Source organism: Quercus suber, unplaced genomic scaffold, assembly GCF_002906115.3.
Source record: "Quercus suber isolate HL8 unplaced genomic scaffold, Cork oak 2.0 scaffold_236, whole genome shotgun sequence".
Taxonomy (NCBI): domain Eukaryota; kingdom Viridiplantae; phylum Streptophyta; class Magnoliopsida; order Fagales; family Fagaceae; genus Quercus; species Quercus suber.
The window spans coordinates 385,537-409,512 of NW_027069693.1; the positions used below are offsets into that span (position 1 = coordinate 385,537).

General features: G+C 34.6%; 1 protein-coding gene across 4 annotated transcripts; it reads left to right on the plus strand.

Moving 5' to 3' along the window:
• LOC111986932 (uncharacterized) lies at positions 1–22,105 on the plus strand. 4 transcript variants are annotated; one of them, XM_024018628.2, is made up of 14 exons: positions 4–493; positions 1,754–1,880; positions 2,025–2,268; positions 7,302–7,343; positions 8,993–9,064; positions 9,191–9,326; positions 9,485–9,642; positions 12,808–12,892; positions 13,370–13,572; positions 13,726–13,887; positions 16,399–16,548; positions 18,751–19,011; positions 19,455–19,727; positions 20,985–22,105. In XM_024018628.2, exons 1-14 carry the CDS (start codon positions 430–432, stop codon positions 21,228–21,230), a joined length of 2,223 nt encoding a protein of 740 aa, XP_023874396.2. In that variant the 5' UTR covers positions 4–429; the 3' UTR covers positions 21,231–22,105. The 4 variants fall into 4 exon arrangements, with proteins under 4 accessions (XP_065636521.1, XP_065636520.1, XP_023874396.2 ...); XM_065780449.1 differs by lacking the exon at positions 13,726–13,887 and having other exon boundaries at positions 1–493; XM_065780448.1 differs by lacking the exon at positions 7,302–7,343 and having other exon boundaries at positions 3–493.
• Positions 22,106–23,976: the final 1,871 nt, after the last annotated feature.

The window sequence follows — 23,976 nt, forward strand, 5'->3', positions numbered from 1 at the left end:
TGCAAAATTCAAATCCAACCCAAACATCTCTCCCAAAAGAAAAAAAAGGAATGATAGAATCGAAAACAGCATTGTTCCTTTCCTTCGTTCGCAAAAAGGCCGAACAGAATCCCAAATTTCCTTGCTCTACTTCAGGCAGGTCAAATAATAGTGTCTCGCTCTAGAGGTGCCAAGTAGACCATACGTGGCCGTTTCCTCACTTCTCAAGCAAACCGTCTCTCTCTCACTGTTACACACAAACACAAACACACAGAATACTGTTGTTGTTTGTATGTGAAAATCAAATCAACCAGAGCGAGAGAGAGTTCTCAATTCAAAATTCTCGTTTCGCTTGCGCATTACTACAAACACCTGCGTTGCAAACTCGCTCTCGTATGGGTTCGTCAACTCTGCCCCAATCTTCGTTCAGCTAAGATCTTCCGGTAGCCAATGAGGAATGTCTTTGCTATTGCCAGTCTCAACCGTCACCGCCATGTCGCAGTGCTGTCCAGAAGTACCAATCCTCTTCTATTTACTTTGCATTGTATATAGCTTCTGCTTGATCATTGAGAAAATGTAGGAATAGAAAAAAGGAACTCAAAATCTTCAAAACACGTTCAATAAATGAAAACACAAGGTTAAAATTACCGTGAGAATTGAGTTTCAATGTAATTTTGTTTCTCGGAAATCAAACGAGAGCTTTTGTTCGGTTTATTGTTATAATAGACATTAGCTTGTTTGTTTTTTGTTTGATCAGCATGGACAAGATATTTGTATGGATTATTTAGCGAATTGATATTTTGAATATAACTTTAAATTTGTTAATGTCATTAGTGGAATTTCTAGGGGCTAGTTTATAGGTTATGGTTTGATTTATTATTGGCTTATTGCTTGAACTTTGTGTTGTTATAACTTTCTTGGAATTTTGTTTCAAACAACTAGTGTTGTAAGAGTCAGGGTTTGGAATGTGGCTTAGGTTTTCTAGGGTGCTTAATGGTTTATTCAAGTATGTGTCTCTATAGTGATAAGCATTAGAAAAGTGGTCGTTACGAAGGCTTTAATGCGAGGCGAAGTGGAAAATTTTGGACAGTGAAAGTCAGGACTAGTTTTTGCCCTTTGTTTGATTCTTTCTTTTACTTATTTCTTGTTTTTGTTGTCCTCTTTTTTTGCATGAACTAATGTTTGTTTGTTGGGTATGTTGTGAAGTTACAAAAGGCTTCATCAATTGAACCTGTTAGAGATCCAATTTGTATTTACAGTTTGCTGGTCAGATCCACCCTGCCCATGAAGCTGGAGCTGTTGTTTTCATAGAATTAAATTAATTTAGTCTAATCTGAATTATGGAATTGTTGACAGAGTTTTCTGACTGATTAATGGAATTTTTCTATATTAGTATATGGACAAGGTTTTCAGGAGGAATCTTCTCTAACCCACGACGTGGTGATATATAACTATCCATGTGTATTATTTAAATAATTCACATGACTCATTAAAAATGTCACGTGACTAAAAGTATACGAGGATGGTCTTTTTAATTGCCATATAGTGGGTTGGAGGAAGTTGCCTTCAAACTAGTTTGGAGATAAATTTTTTTCCCAATAATATTTTTATCAATTGGGTGTGTGGCCTGCAACTTTTTTTTTTTTTCATAATAAAAATACAATCCTTATTAGTTTATCTGCCATGGCCTTTGTTGTCACCTGGCTCTTACTATCTTTACTGCCAGCATGGATCATGATACTAGTCTTGCCACTTCCCTTGGTTTTCCCTACAGCTTCACGCCATGATAGTTTTGTTGTGGCTATCTTGCGGAAATGCATGTCATTGGGATGTCAAACAGATATTGAAGTTGTTAGAAGACAAGATAATTGGATTCCATCACAGCTGTTGCTTCGAAATTCGTAAGTGGATTGTTTTCTTAAATTTTGTGAAAACTTGACACTTATGTTTTGCGTACAGCAATTCCTGAATGATTCATCGTTGTTCTTTGAAGTTTTTCTATGTCTCCATGATTGTTTTACTTCAGCTTAGAGATATTGGTGCAGATTTTCGACAGGTTTCTCCAGTGTGCATGGTGGAAGCCCATCAGCAGCATATGCAAAGCTGAGGAAGGAATCGCTAGAAAGTGAATTTGGGCATATTCTTGGAACTTATGGAAAAAATGTTTCCGTTGTTCCTCGTTTTGGTCCATTTTTGGCTTTGTATAGAGCAGCAATTGTTTCATTTCATGTGTTGAGGCTAAGCTTTTCGCAATTCTTTGTGCGAGACATAACAAAACGTGCCATCAAGGTATTAGACACCTTTAATTTTAATCATGCTGTGGATAATTCTCTGTTGCTTTTTGGCTGAGTTTGGAACTTGCATGGATGGAGTTGTTGACCAAATTCTGTGAATTTGAGTTGTGATGAACAAGGCATAAATATCGATTTGTTATCATTTATCTAAATTTAGAGGCCCCTTTATTTGAAAATTCTTTATTTCAATACAGAAGTATGGAAAAAAAGGGCTATCAATACAAGACAGTTCAATAATGGCAGTGGATTGACGACACCATCCCAAATACCAATTTATGCAATAGAAAATAGACCTTCCTAGGAACATCTTCACTTTGATCATGATACTAGCATTGACACATTAACATCATACCTTTCTAGGAGCATCTTAACTTCGATCATGTGCTAGTTTTGACATATTACCATCAAGGAGCTTAAACGAAATGACAAAGATATAATAGACATCTATTTTATTATCATTTCTACTTTTATATTGGAGTTTGAGAATCAGCCTCTCCTCAATTTAGGAGAAGGTTGCCTACCAGACCACCTCTCCCAAACCCCACATAAGCATGAGTCTCATATAGTATGACTTTAAAAAAAATATCAATTTAATGTTTGTCTGTATCTGTTTAACAATTCATTTAAACTTGCAACATTGTTTATGTTTATCTGTTTAACAATTCATTTAAATTTGCAACGTTGTGTGGTGCAGTATGGTGGTTAGCTTGTGATATTTTTCTATAAATACGTTGCAACTTGCAACTAGTTTTGTTTCAGTCTATTCTTGTTACTTTTTCTTCTTCTGTTTGAAGTTTTGGCTGTTTGAGGATGAGGAACTAAGGGTTTTTTTTTTTTTTTTTTTTCTTGTATACTTCCCATACTAGGAGTCTCCCTCCTCCCCCCTTGCGGCCCTGCCCCCTCAAAACTAAGTTTTTTTAATCAAGTGATTTTTAATTTATTTATATGTTGACATGGATTCAAGAATGTTGGAGTACCACTTGTTATCATTATAATGATGCTATCAGCAACTACCAAGCTGTGACAATTGTCGCACTTTCTTTTTGTTATGTTAAGCTGCCTGGTGGTTCTTACCAACAAGGTAGCCATATCGTGGATAAATTTCTCCTGTCTGGGCAAAATTGATCTTTCATGGTTGTAGCTCTCAATCCTTTAGTCTAGACACCATAGTTACTGGGTTTGGAGTTTTGTTGTGCCATTCATCTCTTTATGTTATGACATGTCTTTATGCATTTATGTGAAATGTTGGCCTACCAATGCAATAGTTGGGTACTGCCATACTTTTACTTTTCTATTTATGCCATATTTGTTGGATTTTTTCAATTGTTTTTGCACTCTGTTCACTTGATTATGCACTTCATCTTTGGCACAAGAATCATTCTCTGGGTCTGGTGTAGTAAATTGTTCAGATAGTGGATGGTTTTGAGGTTGTTGATTCATTGAATGGGCATTCTCAATGAGAATGTTGGACTGTGTTAGTTCCTGCTTCATTTTTCTTAAGCTTTAAAATTTTTATTTGAGCTCAATATCAGCCTTAGTTGCCAACAGCCTTATAACTTAATTATTTGACACCTCTTGATGTTTTTAATGGAGACATCTAGCATTCAAATCTCCCTTCTCCTGTTGTAACTATCATTATTAAAAAAAAAAATCAGTCTCAGTTAGCAACATGACAACGACATGGATATTGCACACCTGTCAGTAGGTTCAGTATGTCCTATGTAGGATGTGTTGCATGCTATGTTGTTTCCTTTTTTTTTTTTTCTTTTTTTTTTTTATCCGTTTAATTTTTTTTTTTAATAAGGATGCCTATTGCTTTTACATATAATGAATCTGTTGGTACTGGTACAATATCTGTGCCTCTTGCCATTCCATCATTGTTGAATCTTCTGGTAAGGGGTTCTTTACTGCTTTGTAATGCTGCTTGAACTTTATAGGCGGCTTTTGAGAAGTAGCCAAAGGGTTGCTTCTCAAGCAGTTGCAGCTTCTCATATTAATAAAATTTCATGAATGTTACAACCCTACCAAAGTGGCCCTACCATTTGATGTCTTATGATAATGATGTTGTTTTCTTATTTGCAAGTTTGGGTCACAATAAAGTTCTCAACTATTTTGTCGGCTTCCATCTATTCCCATAGCTATTCCTTATGGTATGTTTGGTTGGGTGAAATGATAAAGGGGGAGAGAAAATAGGAGAGAGGAGGGTTTTTGGTTGGGGATGAGCGAATGGGGGTGTGGAAACCCTTCTCCCCAATTTGGGAAGAAAACTAGAGAGAAAAGTGGGGAGGGAGTGGGTTTATTAGTTGTGTTAGTTTGTAGTAATTAAAAAAATTAATTTTTATATACTATTAAAAAAGAGTTTATTATGTTCTAGGGGCATGAGAGTAAATTTTTTCAAACTATAGTTTCTATCCTCTCACTTTTTTACTCAACCAAATAAAAGAGTTCTCTATCTCTCCACTTTTCCACTCCCTCAACCAAACACACGGAGAGAAAACTAAATTTTTTCTATCCACCCACTTTTCCATCCTCCCAACCAAATGAACCCTTATTGTTTGCCTTGAAGTAAAATTCAAGTGTTTTGCTCCAAAGAACAAGGGAAGAACAATTCATGTTTCTTTCTCTTTGTTCGACAAATTAATTTGATTTGTAAAGAATTGCTGATATTGTAGACAACATACTTTTTTTAAGATTTTTTATGAAGTAATAATAATTATTGAAAGAGATTTTAAAGGAATTTCTTGATCTGAATGTGCTGATTGATAGTGGCTCAATTCATGATTTATCATCCAAAATAATTCCTGCATAGTTTGTGCATTGAGCTCTAGAATGGGTGATTAAGCTGTGGCGACTAGATTAGAAAGGATTTAGAGGAATTTCCATTGGGGGGGCTTCTAAGGAAACTTTTAAATATCCTTTAGTTGCTTGGGATAAGGTTTGTTTGCTAGTGGAGGTCAATGGGTTGGGGATTCAAAGGATTGGATTGTTTAACCATGCTTTGCTTGGAAATTGGCTATGGCACCTCGGGAAGGAAAGTAACAGGTTATGATGTCAGGTTCTAGCAACTAAATATGGTGTGACTGGGGGAGGCTGGTGTATTGGAGATGTGAGAGGAACTTATGGGTGTGAGATGTGGAAGAGTATTAGGGTAGGAGCAAAGAAATTCTTTGGACAGGTAGCGTATGATGTGGGTGAGGGTCATTGTATTCGATTTTGGTACTATCCTTGGAGTGGAAATCCTATTCTAAAGGACATGTTTCTAGATTTGTTTGCTTGTTCTTGGTCTAAAGAAGCTTGAATTTCTGATTTGGTGGTTTCTGCATTAGAAGGGGGAAGTAGGTGTTGGAATTTACAATTCCACCAAGCTTTTCATGATTGGGAATTAATGGGTGTATATTCTTTTTTTGAGCTTCTTTATCCCATACGCCGAGGGGAGAGGGGATGATAACCTGACTTGGAAGTTGACTCAAACTGGTGTGTTTGATGTGCGCTCCTATTATAATTTTTTGGCTGGTTCTTTTACTAATATCTTCCCTTGGAAGAGCATTTGGTGTGTGAAGGTGCCTAAAAGAGTGTCTTTATTTTTATGGATAGCAGATAGGGGTGGGATTCTCACCATTGAGATGGAAGGCCCTAGTAAATTGGTGCTCCTTATGTCATTGCGATGGAGAATCTGTGGACCATCTTTTACTTCACTGTAAGTTTGCTAATGCTTTATGGGAAGAAGTTTTTTAGGTGTCTGGGATCCAATGGGTGATGCTGAAGCGGTTAGTTCTCTTCTTTTTGCATGTAGGAATTGGTTTAGGGAGCACCATTCCACTACTTGGAATATGGTTCCAGCATGTCTGATGTGGTTGGTTTGGTAGAAACATAATATCTGTACCTTTGAAGATAAGGAAATACCTTTAGATCTCTAAGTCTCTTTTATTTGGTAATTGGGGGTTTACGCAATGTCTTTCCATTCTTGATTTTTTGAATTCTGTTTGATTTAGCTCTTGAGTTTTATTTATTTGTTTCATGTTTAGAGTGTTCACCATTGTGAACATGATGTTCATTTCATTCAATAAAAGTCCTATTACCTAGCCAAAAAAAAAAGAAAAAGAAAGGGCGATTAAGCATCTTTAGTTTAAAGTTTATTCATGCATAAATAAGTTTATGTGCATGTGTTTGGATTAGCTTCTTCTAATTCTTTTTTTAAAAAAAAAACTTATTAGCTTATTTTCTTATGAATAGCTTTTTAAAGCCTCACAAATTTCTAGATACAACTGCACTTCACTCAATTTCGACAAATCAGTATAAAGCTAATCCAAATGCACAGGCTGATTTTTTTTTTTTTTTTTTTTTTTACACCATTCCACTACTTGGAATATGGTTCCAGCATGTCTGATGTGGTTGGTTTGGTAGAAACATAATATCTGTACCTTTGAAGATAAGGAAATACCTTTAGATCTCTAAGTCTCTTTTATTTGGTAATTGGGGGTTTACGCAATGTCTTTCCATTCTTGATTTTTTGAATTCTGTTTGATTTAGCTCTTGAGTTTTATTTATTTGTTTCATGTTTAGAGTGTTCACCATTGTGAACATGATGTTCATTTCATTCAATAAAAGTCCTATTACCTAGCCAAAAAAAAAGAAAAAGAAAGGGCAATTAAGCATCTTTAGTTTAAAGTTTATTCATGCATAAATAAGTTTATGTGCATGTGTTTGGATTAGCTTCTTCTCCTTCTTTTAAAAAAAAAAAAACTTATTAGCTTATTTTCTTATGAATAGCTTTTTAAAGCCTCACAAATTTCTAGATACAACTGCACTTCACTCAATTTCGACAAATCAGTAAAAAGCTAATCCAAATGCACAGGCCGATTTTTTTTTTTTATTTTTTTTTTTTTTTTTTTTTTTATAATTTGGGGAAACATGTTACCAATATGAATATAAGTTGAAGCTATATTGTATTTATTTCTTTGGTGGAGAAACACATGAATACATGTCACTGATTTAAATTTACAGTAACTTATGTACATTTTATTGCAGTTCCGTGAAACTTTGATCCGCTTGGGCCCATTCTACATCAAGGCAAGTCATTCGTGTCGTGAAATTTTCTTGTCATTTTTTTAGTAGTCTTAAAATTTGTCATATCTTCCTTCCTTTTTTCATTTTTATTCTTTACTTAGAACTATATGCATTACATGAAGTTGAGTGTCTAATGTAGGATGTGGAATGAAGAAATTTGTTTAAAGATAGGAGTGACTCTTATTGATGAGAGGATGCGGGAGAGTTGCTTGAGATGGTTTGGTCATATGTAAAGAAGAGCAATTCATGTATCAGTGAGGAAGAGTGATTTGATTCAAGTAGAGAGAATGAAAAGAGGTAGAGCAAGAAGTAAAATAACGCTAGTGGAAGTAGTAAAAAAGGACATGTCAATTAAGAAAGCAACAAAGAGAATGAATTTGGATAGGGAAGAATGAGAATAGAGGACCCCAAAGTTTTGGGACCAAGGTTTTGATGTTATCTATGAAGGTCTAATGTAGGCTGTGTATGGACATGTTTGTTTGTTTCTGTTAAATCAATCTTTCAGCATACATTTAACATGTTAGTGTAATTGTCAGATAGAAGATTAATATCATCAACTAATACTGAGGAGGTGAAGATTCAATTCTGTCAGTGGTTGAAGGTTGTTGTTTGTTCCCATACATCAATCTTTCAGCATTCATTTCACATGTAATTATTAGACACAAGATTAATATAATCCACTAATGCTGAGGGGTGAGGATTCAATTCTGTCAGTGGTTGAATGTGGTTGTTTGCCCCCAGTATATCAATATTTCAGCATACATTTAACATGTAATTTAGATAGAAGATTTATATCATCAGCTGATGATTTTTTTTTTTTTACTTATCAAAAAAGAAAAAATCATCAACTAATGTGTAGGTTTTAATTAGCTCAATTAGTAAAATTTCTTGTCATTGAATAAGAAATATGGGGTTCAAACCCCGCCTACACAAAAAACTAGTTGGTGTGATGATAAAGAGCAATCATCAAAGAGCGGACTGTGGACACTATAAGTTGAAATTCTATCTTTTATATGTATATATCATCAACTTTTACTGAGGGGTGAAGATTCGATTCTGTTTGAAGGTGAAGGAAGAGTAGGAGAAGATGGGAGCGCTTGATGAGGTGATGTGTAAAAAAGATTATAGACATGAGATACATAGGTGTACTTTGGCTCTCTGATTTGAAGGGAAAGAAACCCACATATTCCGAAAGAAAATATGTGACATAGGTCCCTCTGTGGCAGATTGTAGTGACAGTGGCTAGCTGGTAAATCCTGTTGTTAATTATTCCATGGACTTTGGGGTCAAATCCTGCCTTTAGCCAATCACTTTGTTGTTTTGTTTTTTTTATTTTTTATTTTCCCCGGGTGTGTGTGAGGGGGGGGGGGGGGGGGGGACGGACCGAGAGTTGGAGAATGCTTTTTTATCTTACAACTCATTAAACAAAAATCTGAGATTGCAAAGGTATCTTTGCGAGAAAAGAGTATTATTTATTCTCTTGCATTCTCTACAAAATTTGCATTAATTCTTTTACAAACTTCTGTGTGATGGATGTTATACATGGAATGTGATGAGGATTAATCACTGGATTGGAATTTCAAATCATTAGATGACTCTCAAATTGCTATATGCTGAAATTTACTTATCTAAACTTTTATTTGTATTTACAGCTTGGGCAAGCTTTGAGCACAAGGCCAGATATATTGCCAACCGTATATTGTCAAGAGCTTGCTAAGTTACAGGTTTGCTAGATTTCTTTCTATCGTTTGCCTCTTCCCAATGGTCATGTGACCAAGTACGATGATTAGATCTTCTGCTGCCATGTTGGTTTATCTCTCACAGTTTAAGCTTTGCTGTATGTTGTGTAGGATCAAATACCTCCATTTCCAACTCATATTGCAATTAAATCTATTGAAACCCAGTTGGGTGCTCCTCTTTCACAAATTTTTGCTGACATCAGTCCAAAGCCTATTGCAGCGGCATCCTTAGGGCAGGTTTATAAAGGTTAGAGAATCTCTTTTGAAAAATGGGAAGATTATCTGCTCTCTAATCGGGTTGCATTGATCTGTCTCTTCACTTTTCCATATGGATGTCCTGGGAAGATCTGTATGTTGGGTGATAACTGAAGCTACATGTTTCATTTTGTTGTTCAAGTCTTGCAGCTCACCTGCATTCTGGAGAGTTGGTGGCTGTCAAGGTACAGAGACCGGGTATGTCACTTTCATTGACCCTTGATGCATTACTATTCCAGATGATTGGGGGTCAATTGAAGCGATTCGCTAATGCCCGCAAAGACCTCTTAGTAGCTGTGAATGAAGTGGTGAGTCTTCTGTATCTCAACTGTATAGATATCCAGCCTTCTTTGTTAATGATTTCTGCTGCCGCATATAGTATCTTCATTTCAAAAATATGCTTAAAATTGATATCTTCAAGATCTTGTATTGGATTCTTTACTCACAAAGACAATAAAACTCTGAATCCAGCATTGAGAAATTTTATTGTTAAAATTTACTGGGTTTCCTCTCTATGCCCGATATTTGATTTATTTCCCTCTTCAAATGCTATTTAGATGATTATACATAAAAAATAGGGCTCTACAATAATTTCTTGGTGTTTTGCTTTGGAAATGGGGATTAGTGGTTAGTGGGTTAGGCCTGATGTTGGACCATCTTGATAACTGTTCCATGGTGTAGGCCTTGATAATTGTTCCATGATGTGGGGGATGGTACTAGAGTAAAATTTTGGAAGCATGTGTGGTGTGGGGATTGTACTTTACAAGAGGCCTTTTCGGAGCTTTACTGTTTTAGTAGGTCAAAGGATTCCTCGGTGGTTGAAGTTATAGTTGGTCTGCTGGGAGGTTTCACTGGAATGTGCAATTTCGTCGTCCACCACAAGATTGGGAAGAAGAAGCCTTTGATCGGTTTATGGGGTTGGTATATTCTTCGTCAATGCAGGGGTTTGGCCCAGATAAGATTTGTTGGAAGCTTGCAAGGAATAGAGGTTTTGAGGTTAGAGGTTATTATAGCCCTTTCTACCCTCTTACTTTTTTTTTTCCTTTCCTTGGAGAATGATATGGCAATCGAAGGTTCCTCCAAGGGTGGCTTTCTTTTCTTGGTCTGCTTCCTTAGGTAAGATCTTAACAACAGATAATCTTCGTAAAAGATGAGTGATAGTGCTTGATTGGTGCTATATGTGTAAGAGGTGTGGGGAGTCAGTAGATCATCTGCTACTTCATTGCTCCATAGCTTGGGAGTTGTGGTCTTTGGTTTTCTGTTTTTTTGGTCTTCAATGGGTTATGCCTCATACTGTTCTTGAGTTGTTTGAGACTTAGCAAGGAAAGTTTGTGCGTCATCGTCACATGGATGTTTGGAAATTAGTGCCTCATTGCTTGATTTGGTGCATTTGGCGTGAAAGAAATGCTAGAAGCTTTGAGGGTTGTGAACGTTCTTTGCTAGAGCTCAAGTCTTTGTTCTTACACACTCTCTTTGAATGGAGTGTGGTCTTTTCTCATTTTTTTTGTTCTTCCTTTTCTATTTTTCTTGACCATTGTTCTTTTGTTTCTTGATTTGTGCCCCCATAGTACATCCCCAATGTACTCGTTTTGGTAATTTTTCTATTATTAATAATATTCTTACAAAAAAAAAAAAAAAAAAGAAGGTTCTTAGCTTATTTCATTTTCTATAGCTTCCTTCTTTTAGGATGTGTGTGTGTATGGTTTTTTTTTTAATAGGTAAGAAAGATGTATATTCAAAAAACTGCTAAATGCAAAGTAGCACCAGCATATCAAAAATACAAAAAATGATGGAAAAGCAAAAACATAAAAAAAAAAAACACTAATTACAAAGAAAGATGTGTGTGTGTGTATGGTTTTTTTTTTAATAGGTAAGAAAGATGTATATTCAAAAAATTGCTAAATGCAAAGTAGCACTAGCATATCAAAAGTACAAAGAAAGATGGAAAAGCAAAAACATTAAAAAAAAAAAACACTAATTACAAAGAAGAAGAGAGTTAAGGAATGAAGGAAGAGAATCAATAGGTGTGAGTCCCCAATCCCTAGCCCAATCAAAAAGGGAACCAGAAAAGAGAGCAAGCAGTTGGTCATCAGATCTATCCAAATCCTCAAACATCCACCGATTGCATTCTCCCCAAATACACCACATCAAGCAAATTGAGGAGGCCACCACATCAAGCAAATTGATGCTTACAAAGGGTTTAAGAAGAAATTCCAGCAACATAACAAGTTTACAACTAGGAGAAGAAAGTATGATTGAAGTTGGAACACTAATAGATTGATTTCTAAAATAAAATAGTTCAAAAAATATTCAAATATTAAATTTCATATAGTAGAGAAGAAAAGACTTGATACAATTACTAAAAATATCTAGTTAGTGTATATATATATGCACAAACACACAAGCTAGACAAAATGGACCAATGAGATTTCTTTACTTGAGATTAATTTCTTTTACATTAGTTCTCATGTCGAAGAAAACTTGACCTCAAGTTCGACTTCAGTTTTCCATGATCTTTTTGGAGGCCTAATTAATACTTTTGATAATTTTTATCTTCTTAAGTACATCAAGAAATAGTTCCTTATCCCTAATATGCTAATAAGAATTTGTGCGTAACAATTATAAGAACTTTTCTTCAGTTTGTAAGATGAACAAGTCATGGAATTACCATCATTTGTCACTATACATATTTATTCTAAAAATTGGCTCAACCTCATCTGTGCATCTTTTGAATCTTGTCGAATTGAGTCTTGATCCTTAAATTCTTACCAGACACGAAAATAGAAGCAAAGATTCTCATGATTTGACATTATGTAGATTGAAGAATTATTAAAAACCATATCTTTCCTAGTGAAAGTATCCACATTCACTAAAAAGGTTCTCTTTGGAATTTCATCGGAAGTTTTAGCTAATTGTTTTTTTTTTTTTTTTTTCTCTTTTTTGTTTTATTTATTTTTGGTGTTTCCTCTTTATGTATACAACCCGTGTACCTGAGTAGTGCATCTCTAAATCATTATAATCAAGTTAGACACTAACTTATCCTACAATGTCTTGTGCCACATGTTCTATGAGTCCTGCATCAAGGAGGGAGTTTTCATCTTCTATTTAATCTCATCCTTGATACTACCTAATTACCTCCAGTATGTCAAGTGATTATGGTTGCCTTCCAAACTCTCCATACAGACTCCCACTGGTTCCGTTGCTAAAGAGCTTGTACATTTCATGAAAAATCTTCTATCATACACCATGGCTTATATCAGTGTGTGTATTGTTTGTATCAACTTTTGTCATCATTTTTTTATTTTTATTTTTATTTTTTATGTCAGCTTTTGTGTATTGTCAATGCTTATCTATGAAGTGCCTCTTATTTCTTTTGTTTTTACTTATTCAATGGCATGTTTACCATTATGTTCTTAATGAGATTGTCAATGTACATGCTTATGGATGTCTTCAGATGTCTTTTGAATAAACAGGTCAGGCACATGTTTGATGAGATTGATTATGTCCAAGAGGGGAAAAATGCTGATCGTTTTGCTTCTCTCTATGGTTGCTATGCATGTAAGTTGTTCCGTACTTCTAACCCGTGCAGTATATGGTTTAGTTTTCAAGGTCGTATAACAGTGTAGATATGAATGAATATCTTTACCTGTATGCTTAGACCATCTATATTTGAAGTGCAAATTTGGTCAGCAAGTATGTTGCTTATTGAGGTTTAATTTTCCTATTTCTTTGTGGCTTTACTTTTTTGAGGGCCACTTGATCAAGATGAAAATATAGTTCTGAATGAAGTTTGTGGGAAACGGATGGGAACATCTGAGCCTTTAATTTATTCAGAACAGCTTGTACAGTGTGCTTTTTATAGAAATGCTTTCTGGATGCAGGGTATGCGATGGCATCTTTTTGTGTATAAGATGTTGTTTTAGGATATCAACACCCTTCCATAAGGCTCAGTGTGTGTGTGTGGTTGAATTTATGTTGTGTCTTTGATCAAGTTCAAGCACAATTTGTTTAAGCAGAGTTTTGATGGGTGAACAGGTGATAATCAAAATAGCCACCAAAAAACTACAGCTGGGAAAACTGTGCAATATGAACGAGCTAACGCTGTTAAAGTTCCAAAAATATACTGGGAATTCTCGCGGACTGCTGTGCTTACAATGGAGTGGATTGACGGGATAAAGCTTACAGATGAAATTGGCCTGAGAAAGGCCTGTCTAAACAGACAGAAGCTGATTGATCAGGTATCAAGCAGAAATTTCTCTGTTGTGCATTGGTGGTTCATAATAAATTATTTTCTGGCATTGAACATGATCATACAATCTTTTTGCAAATGCATTGCATGTAATTTTTCCTGAAGTTTTGTATTTATCACCCTCAATCCTTTGTATTCATAGGGCTTATACTGCTCTTTGAGGCAATTGCTTGAGGTTGGATTTTTCCATGCTGACCCACATCCGGGAAACCTTGTTGCTACGGACAATGGAACTCTTGCATATTTTGATTTTGGAATGACGGGGGAAATTCCTCGCCACTACCAAGTAGGACTTATTCAAATGGTAAGAACTAGTTGCATGGTAATTAACTGAGGGAAAAGCTCTGAATTTGAGTGTATTCATGATAGAAAATTTAAGCATTCTTTTATGGAAATACCTTAGTCTTACAAAAATGCAAATGCTCTGTGATTTTGGTGTACACAATCATCTGTTGATGAACTAAGAGAATAGGGCCAGATATTATTCCTATTGGAAAGTTGTTATTTAGTTTCTCTGTGGCTTACAGGTCATGTGCTGATGTGCATGATGTTGCATACCATTTCTTGTGTCATGGCCTTTCCAATTTTTTACCACAAGAAGATTTGAGTTTGGCATGGATTTATGTTGATATTTCAAGTGAAACTCTTGTTAATACTATATGCAGGGTTTCCTGAGAAGAATGTATCGCATGATTGTTCATTGAGTTGTAGACGTCATTGTCATCAATTTTTTTGAAGATTGTAACACTTTGTAACTAATGTGTTATTAGTCGAAAAGTATGTACTTAAGAAATAAAATTAGATATAGTTATTACATTTTTTTGTGTGAAAAAATTAGGTATACTATGTGAAGCATGGACATACCAAAATGGGCAACGTGTTGGTCTCCAACATGGGAATGGCGCACAGCTGCCTGTGTGTCCGTGGGATGTCTGGCAAAAATAAAATTCTTTTTATCATTTATTTTTTCAGACACAGCTGGGACACAACAATAATAATAACTACAAAGCCTCACTCCCAAAATCTGAAAGAAAAAGAAGGGGGGTGGGGGGAAGGGCTGTTGAAAAAGAGAGTTTTATTTATTTATTTATACAACCTAGCACAATTTGAAAGCTCAAGATCTGTAAAACTTAAATCAATCTCTTTCATTCTTACTCTGAACACCTGAGGTTTCCCATCTCTCTCGCCAATCTGCACCTATAGGCTCTGGACTCAGTTTGTTGACCCTCATTGGCATCATCATGGCACCCCAGTGCTACTCTGTCAGCGGTGCTGCTCGTCTTGGTTCATCTACTTCTGTTTTTCTGTTCACTTTTTTCCCCTTCATAAAGTAGTTGAACTGTTAAACTCTCTCCATTATTCTTTTTTTTTTTTAAAGAAAACTCTCAGTCAAGTAGTCAGTACATCTTTGTCCAATATTTTGGATTGTCTTATCTTATCTTTTCTTTTATTGGTAAGTTACACACGCACCCAATAGATCTTGAAGGGGTGTTGCTGATTGGATTTGTTGGAGACCTACGAAGACAGGGCTGTTTGAGGTGAAATCATTTTATACAGTGCTTTGTGGCAGCTTTGATTTATTGTTTCCTTGGAAGAGTATTTGGAAGGCTCATGTCCCAACTAAGATAGCATTTTTCACATTGAGGGCGGCATTGGGAAAAATCATTATGGTGGATTTAACTTACGCAATCCAAGGATTATTGTTGTTTATTGGTCTTACATGAGCATGAGCAAGAACAGACAGCGGGGAGAGTGTTGAACATTTGTTGCTTCATTGTGAAATTGTTATGGAGTTGTGGTTTCTCATATTCAGTTTTTTTGTGGTGCAATAGGTGATGCCAAATAGGGCGATTGAGATGTTGGACTGTTGGGGTGGGGGCTTTGTTAAAGGTTGTTCGGGTGTCCTTTGGCTGGCCATTCTTCCTTGCCTTGTGGGTCATTTGGAAGGAGCATATTTAATGAGCCTTTAAAGGTTTAGAACTGAGCATGACAGAGACGAAGTTAACTTTTAGTGTGTTCTGTTTTGAGTGGATAGCTGTTTAATATGCCATTCTATTTCTCTTTTTTAGATTTCTTGATTGCTGTACTGTATGTGGAGGTTGTCCTTCAGTACACAGCTTGTATATTGAAAGGAATCCCCATCTTTGATTTTTAATAAATATTTTTCTTTATCTATCCAAAAAAAGAAAAAAAGAAAAAAGAGAGCATAAAGTACCTTATCACATTATTAACTTTAAAAAAGTGAATTTGTAAACTGGAGGCCCATGAAGCCATTATCTCTGGCTTTAGTTACATGGACCAAAGAGATTTGTGTTAGAGGTAGCATTTCTAACTATATTAGCATTGAGTGCCCATACACTATTCATCTGTGTATTATTTGGTTCAATCTCCTTTTTACTTGTCATTTTCTCTCTTAAACTAAAATTAGAGTTTTTTTTAGTATCTGAAAATGTGCCTTAGGTGCCCAGTGAGCTTCATATCTTGTGCACTTGCATATTGATGTTCTAAAAAGCGAGTAGGTTCAGGTGACCTTTATTTACCTATATAAAAATATTTGAAAACAGTTCCCATATATCTTTGCATGTTTGTTTATTGTTGTCTTCCTATATCTAAAATCATTTTAATGATGTCAACCTATCTCTTTTCAAGCTGAGTCATTTAAAAGTGTTACGTATTAATGAATCTTGATTAGTTTCTAATATGCTCTCACCTTTTGATTTCTCATCCTTTGCCCTTCTTCAATAGACTATAATGCCAAAAGCTGTTGAATTCACCTTAGGGTGTGTATCTGTTAATAATTTTTTGTTTCTTTCAGCTTGTGCACTATGTTAATCGTGACTCTCTGGGTTTGGCAAATGACTTTCTTTCTTTGGGATTTATTACTGAAGGGGATGATATAAAGTCTGTTGCAGATGCACTGCAAGCAGCCTTTGCTGATGGAACTAGACAATCTCAAGACTTCCAGGTTTGTGCTTATGGTTTATAAACCATTCCATCTAAATCTTGTGGCCAGCTGTGTAATCTCCACACACACACACTCACACACTCACATATATATATGAGATTAGTATAGCCATTATCAGCAAATCAAAGTTATTAGTCTATCCACGTTAGGATATAATTAGGCATATGGCATATTTATTGTAGACTCTCTTGCTTGGTCATGATTACAAAAGGCAATGTTCAACCACATGTCATGAACACTATTTTTGGAAGTTTGGAGGGAGAGGTGAGTAGAGGGTAAGGAGGGGAAGGAGAGGAGAGTAAATGAGAGTAGAGGGGAATGGTTACAGGTTACTCCTTCACCTTGTTTGGATGTTTTAAAAATTAAGTAGGGGAAGGGGAATAGATATCCCTCCCCTTTGTTCGGATTTTTTAAAAATTAAGCAGGAAGAGGAGAGGAAGGAGAATTTAATGTAAATTGACCATCATGATCTTATTTTATTAATTTTAAAGAAATAAATATAAATTGATATATTAAGTGCAAGATTGACATTTCTATTTTTTTAATCCTTCCACTCCACTCTTCCTCCAAATCTCTTCAATTTGGGGGAATTAAAAATGAGGAGTAAGATACCTCTCCAAATCCCTTTAAAACCCTCCCCCTCCCCTGTTAAAAAAAATTCCAAGCAAGGTTCATTTAACCATACCTCTCCCATTTACTCTACTCTCCTCTGCTCCTCCAAGCAAAGCAGATGGGAGAAGCTTTAGTTATGCCCTTCCTGCCTCAGAAAAAGTGAATGAAGTTGCCAACTAAATTGGAGAAAGTTTACTGCGGGTGCCACTGCTATTTCCCATGTTCAAATAACTTGAAAACTCTCATAGCTACATATTTTCATTATGTTCTGACGTCAAATGTACACCATTATTTTAAAAACTAATGCTATGAAATATTGTTGGTAAGTAGTCTTTTTCCACCCTTAAAAAAAGTAAAATAGGATTCTCACTTTTCAGGTGTGTTTCAAATGTTTATATAAGATAAACGCTTGTATCTGGCAATAAGGCTGAAATTATCTAGAGAGGTTATTGATTTGAGCATTGATAAAGAAACAACAATTTTTACAACCTTTTTCACAACTTAATGGTGGCAAGTTGTGATTGGAGCAACATCCCTTTCGCATAGGCCTACCACGTACACTATTGTCCTACAGGCCACATCAAAAAGTTATTAATAACTCTGTGTCCCTAGACTTATTATACCATGTTATGAGTAGTATTTACATGTTAGGGTAAATTTGTAATAATGTTTTAAGCTATTCATATAAATAGTTAAATACTAAGCATGTGTGTTAGAATAATTTAAATAACCATAAGCATACTTCCTGAGAATAATATGGTATTAGAGCCAAAAAGTACTTGCTGCCACTAATGTTGATGTCCACCATCAACGCATGTTTTTATTGTCAATGACCCCAATAATTGAACCCTTTGATGCTAGCAACCAAAACCATAGACCGTAGTAATTGAACCCTGTGGGCATGGTTGGTCTTGATTGTACTATACATTTATCTGTTGGTTTAGATGTCATAAAAAGATATTGAGCTGGATTGTTCCAAAAATAAGTTTGTTTATATATATATATATGTGTGTGTGTGTGCACATGTGTCTAAATGATGTTGCACTACCAGCATGTATGCTTCGTTAAATGCTCTATATTGGGTTTCCTATGGATCTGCTAGAGAACTGCTTGTGACGACTTAGCCATTAGGATATTTGGATTGTTTTCAATTTTCTTCATCGTCTTCCCTTGTTTTTGCTTCGGGGGACCTCATACATGCTTCTCTTAAAATATTTGTCATGATATCATTTAGAAACTCAAGTTTTAGATATCTTCATGTGGATAACCACATGTTATTAATTCTTTGGTGTACTCTACATTATGTATTTGTGTTTTGAGTATTTTGACTACTGGGGCAGCATCAGGCTTGTTCTAAATATCAATCTGTTTAGAATATGTATCTACTGATGTTTAGTAACTCTATTTGAAGTCTGTGAGGTGATGCTGTTTATTTAAAAAAGAAAAAAAAAATGTGGGCATGATGGCCCACCGGGTATATGAGGATCACAGTTTCTTAATTTATTCTTCTCTTCTTTTCAGAAACTCCTTGAGCACAATTGTGGTTATAATAGGACAACTTTATTATATTGTTTCTGCATTGGATTTCAGGGAGTAATGAATCAGCTATATGATGTAATGTATGAATTTAACTTCTCTCTACCCCCGGACTATGCCCTGGTGATAAGAGCTTTGGGATCGCTAGAAGGCACAGCAAAGGTTCTGGATCCTGATTTCAAAGTTATTGAGAGTGCATATCCTTTTGTCATTGGGAGACTTCTGGAAGACCCAAATCCTGATATGAGAAAAATTTTGAGAGAATTACTCATTCGTAATAATGGATCCATAAGATGGAATCGGCTAGAGCGGTTGGTAGGTAGTCTCTACTTTTTCCTTCTTTTTTTTTTTTTTTTGTCTGTCTAATGTGCAATGTAATTTCTCTACATATAAGATGTGAATTTTTTGAAACAGTTCATGCTATTTTTAATGAGATTATACTGCATAAAGTTCAAAATTTTACCTGAATTGATTCTTTCTTGATATAAGTTTTATTGATGAAGAGAAACTACCTTAAGTATACAAGTATACAGGAGGTGGACATGAAATAGTCCAAAATATTGCAGAAAATGATACTTACAAACAAAAAGAGAGGGAAACAATTAAATTTACAATAGAATGTACCTATTCAAATAACGGTCTTATGAAAGATGACTTCAACCAAAGTCTCTTTGATTTTTTTTTTTTTTGTTTACACAGAATTTTTCAATAATTTGTTTCATGGAATTATATTAAGAGGTTTCTCTATATTGTTTCAGATAGCAGCAATATCAGAATCCAAGTCGACTGAGGAACTCCCTAATTCTGAGGAAAGTTCTTCAAGTCCTCTGGGCTGGAAATCATTTGACATGCGTGCTGTAGTCTCTGCCACTGAAGATCTTCTACAGTTCATTTTATCTGAAAAGGGTGTTAGGGTTCGTGTTTTCCTTCTTCGGGATATAATTGGAGCAGCTGATGTTTTGCTGCAGGATGAAGTCATTGGTTGCATTCCAAGCGAGAAGCTTGAAGCAATAGAGATGACTAAATTCGAGGTTTGTCTAAATTGATCTTATTGATTTATCTAATAGTTGCTTAGACAATTTTTCTTAAAAAGTATCTTCAGTTACTTGAACATGCTGAGGTAATTCTGAAGGCCACAGGTCTCTTTTGTTCCTAAGTGCTTCAGGTTTTAAAAGATTGAGTTTTACCCAACTTTTGGTGGAGTATATTGCACAACAACTTCTTAAATGGATGTAAATCTTGAGTTAATTTAAATATCTTCTCAGTGCTGTCATTTGCCTTTAAACCTTAAAAGGGAGCACCGAATAAGCTAGTTGTGATATTTATTGGCCATTACAGTTGAAGTTTCCTCTGGAAGCTGCCTTATGTGCCTTCATTACAATGCTTATTGATTTCTTGTTTGAGAAATGGGACTTCATACCTTCCTGGTCAATCTGACCAAGTGGGAATATAACAGCACAAGTGGCACTTTTTGAAACTATATTCATTTACTGAAAATCCCTTATATGTTGTAGAAATATCATGGATAATTATCAGGAAAAAAAAAAAAAAATACTAATTTGGTCCCTATATTATGGGTACTTTTGTTTTGGTCCTTGTGTTTTTAAAAGTTTCATTTGCTCCTTGAGTTTTTCAACTATGTTTCATTTTGGTCCTTGTCATCATCTCAACAACGGAACCAAAAAAAAAAAAAAATCTCCAATTTATTTTCTTTTCTTTTCTTGCACTTTCTTGGTAACCAAACAGAGCAATCTGAAAATTCCCACCAAAATCAAACCTCAAACCACCCCCCCACCCGTGCTCAAACCCAAATTCTAATAGCTGTTTTTCTTCTTTAAAAAAAAAAAAAAAAAAAAAAAAAATCTAGGCTTTGCCAATGTCCTTGCCAGAGCTAGGTCCATGTGTGAACATTCCGTCTACCACATTAGCATTTTCCATTGCTGAGATGATTGCAATGACCAAAATAAAACGTTGCTTAAAAACTCAAGGACCAAAATGAAACTTATAAAAACACAAGACCCAAATAGAAATAACCCAAAATATTGGGACCAAAATAGCATTTTGCCTAATTATTATGATGCCTTTTCATGGCAATTGTTCCAAACAACCACTGGTTTAGTCTGATATTCATGTTTGATCAGACAATTTGAAAGTAAGAAGAGGCGATAGATCATGTCTTGTTTGTCTTGTTTCGCTAGGTATTTGGTTCTGATGGTAAATTTTCTTAGTTTCTTCATTTCAAGTTTAACAATAATGGGATAGTGATGCTACATTTTTGTATTTTGCAGGAGCATGATTCTATGCTCTTAAGGATTTTTAACGGTTTTCAATATCTCCGTGAAGCAATAAAGTTGGCCCCAGAGGTCTGGACAGCAATGCTTGTACGGATGGCTGTGAAGCCAGAGGTCCATAAATTTACTTTTGACATTGTTTCAGCTTTAGCCATGCATTTTAGCCATAAACTCCCAGAAAATTCATGGGTTTGTATTTCTAGATTTCTTCACAAGTTGGTGAAAAACTGCAGCTCTGATTAATTAAGGCATTAGTAATCATTTTTTAAAAAAAAAATTTCATCGTGACCCATTTTATTTCTTTACATAAAATGTTAATATCTATGCTGCCGCTGGGATTGTATATATGAGAAACAGAAAAGTTGTTGCAGTTCTAGATTGAAATGAAGAGAAAGCTCAGAGCATTGGCTTTGGTACAGAATGAAAAGATTTACATGTGAGACACAGGAATAGGGGATAAAAAATGATTTGGAATTTTGGATGATTTCTAGTTGACCAGTTGTTGGGCTGCAAAGGAAAACACAAGCTTTCTACTCATTGTGTGAGGAAACTAAGGAAATTGCAGGAAAGGACGCCATGCATATCTTTATTTCAGCATTTTATTCAGATGATGCAGGAAAAATCTATGTGCTGAGGTAACTTGATTGTTACAGCATCTGGTTATTAACATGTGTACTTATGATTGCACGGAGGGAAGGAGCTAAAATGCATAATGATTAAGAATACCAGCACTCCTCATAATCAGGGGTGATGTTAGACATTTTGTTTTCTTGTTTTCTATTTTTCACAATGACTTGCATCACTGTTGCTGTTTTCTTATATCTAAGATTTCATTGTCTGTTTTCCTTCTTCTCCTTTTCTCTTTATACTTTGTTTGGTTTGAAGGAAGACAGAGAAAAGAAAAGGAGGAGAGGAAAAATGCAAGGTTTCTTTGGTAGGAGAGAAATGGAGTTAGGGAAAGAAAATTTGGAGGGATTGAGTTCCATTGGTTCCACATTTTTCTTTCCTTCACATTTGAAAGGAAATGAGAGAGAAGACAGATTGTATTGGAGGATTCTTTTTCATTTCCTCTCTCTTACAATTCAAACACTTTGAAGGAAAATAATTTTCTTCTCTCTTCTTTCTTTTACTCTATAAACTCTTCCATGCTTGCAAACTTTTTAGAAAATCAAAGATCAATAACTATATCATTAATTAATTGTTTAAATTACAAATTTTTGTAGTATAAAATTATGCATAAAAAATAAGTTTATGGGTTATATTCGATTGACACAAAATTTGACAGTGTGTTAAAAGTATAAAGAACATGCAATTTAATAATTAGATTTTCAAAATGTGTAACAATGTTAATTTTTTAAAAGAAATTGTAGATTTAGGCTACAACCAAGTTTGTAGCTAAACTTTTTCTTTTATTTGATGTGTATTGAACTATATCAATATGTTAACTAGTTAACATTAATCATGTTGATTTGGAAGACACTTTGAAAGCTTTAGTAGTTAGGGAAATTTCATTCAAGGATTTCAAAATTGCATTTGGTGGATAATCCTAGTGCTAGTTGCCATTTTTCATTCGTTTGTATGGTAGCCAAATTGGGTTTTGTAATTGCTTTGCTGCTTCAACCTTTGTTAAAGGCTTTGTTTAGGAGTTAGAGGTTTAATTGTTTATTGATTGGTGCTGTTGGGGCTAGGGGAATTTTCCATATTGCACCATTCTTGTTATAAAATAAAAATTGACTCTAATTGAAGGCAGGGCTGTTTAAGCACCGATTAGCATCGATATCGTTAAGTTGAATCAACCCACAACTTTCTTTCAACAAAATTGGCAGCAATTGTTGGTATCAAAATCTTTAAAACTAACAAAGTTAATGTGGTCCTAATCAACTTTCAATTTCGTCAACCATCCATGTTTGTTCCCTCCCATTTTCCCCAAAATTTTCTCCCCATCCTCTAGAGTCCCAGACCACTCCGCTCTGAGTCTCAAATCATCCCAAGTTTAATCAACAGTTTAAATTAGATTCTAATTGTATTTCATTGCTGCATTAAGTGTGCTAATTGCACTATAATCTTATGTAAAGTGTTTATAGATTTTAAATGAGCTTAAATTTTGTGTCAAGAGTAATTTCTCTCTCTAATTTCATGTCAAGTGCGTAAATGAATGAATTTTAAAAACATATATATTAACAAAAAAAAAAAAAAAACTCAATCAAAATTGATCATGCTTCTATTCTTTGTAACACTTTGAATTGTATAATACTTCTAACTTATTCAAAACTATTTTAAATTTATCTAAAATTGATTCTACCTGATTCTATTTAGATTCCATATGAATACACTTCTAGTCCATTTAAAATGAATCAAATTTATTTTTACAAAAGATTATTATTAGTTCAAATATTAATTTTCAATGAAATTTTAGCATGTTTTAAAAAATTGGTTGTTCATTTTTCAATATATTTTTGTAATATCTTATTTTCATAACTTATTAAAAAAATGTAATTAAGTAATAAATTTACTAGAACAAAAAATTAAGTTAAGAAGAAACAAACTATATATATACACACACACAATAGATAATAAAAATAAATGAATATTTTACTTTTAAGTTATATAATGAATGCATATTGTGTGAGACTAAATTGCATATATAATAATAATAATAATAATAATAATTGAATGGAAGATGGTAGAGATACCTTAAAAAAAGTATATAAAATGATTTTGAATAATACATTGAACTTTAAGGCTCAAAATCAAGTTCGTTTTTTTTTTTTTTTGGAGAATAACTTAGAGTTAAGACCCTAATAATAAGTTTGTATTGATAATTGAAAAACAATCTAAACAACAATTTGTATTATTTGATATCATCCTCTATCTTTGTATTATTGACAAAACAAAATAAGTCAGCAATATATGTGTGTGTGTGTGTGGTTTGATAATGACCACAATCATATTTATAATTTATAAATTCTATATTTGATTTTAAAAGAAA

Coding starts and splice junctions, on each gene's coding strand:
- LOC111986932 (XM_024018628.2), top strand. CDS start 430: ATGAGGAATGTCTTTGCTATTGCCAGTCTCAACCGTCACCGCCATGTC. Junction 9,643..12,807: donor TAGTAGCTGTGAATGAAGTG/GTGAGTCTTCTG, acceptor TTGAATAAACAG/GTCAGGCACATGTTTGATGA. Junction 19,012..19,454: donor GGAATCGGCTAGAGCGGTTG/GTAGGTAGTCTC, acceptor ATATTGTTTCAG/ATAGCAGCAATATCAGAATC.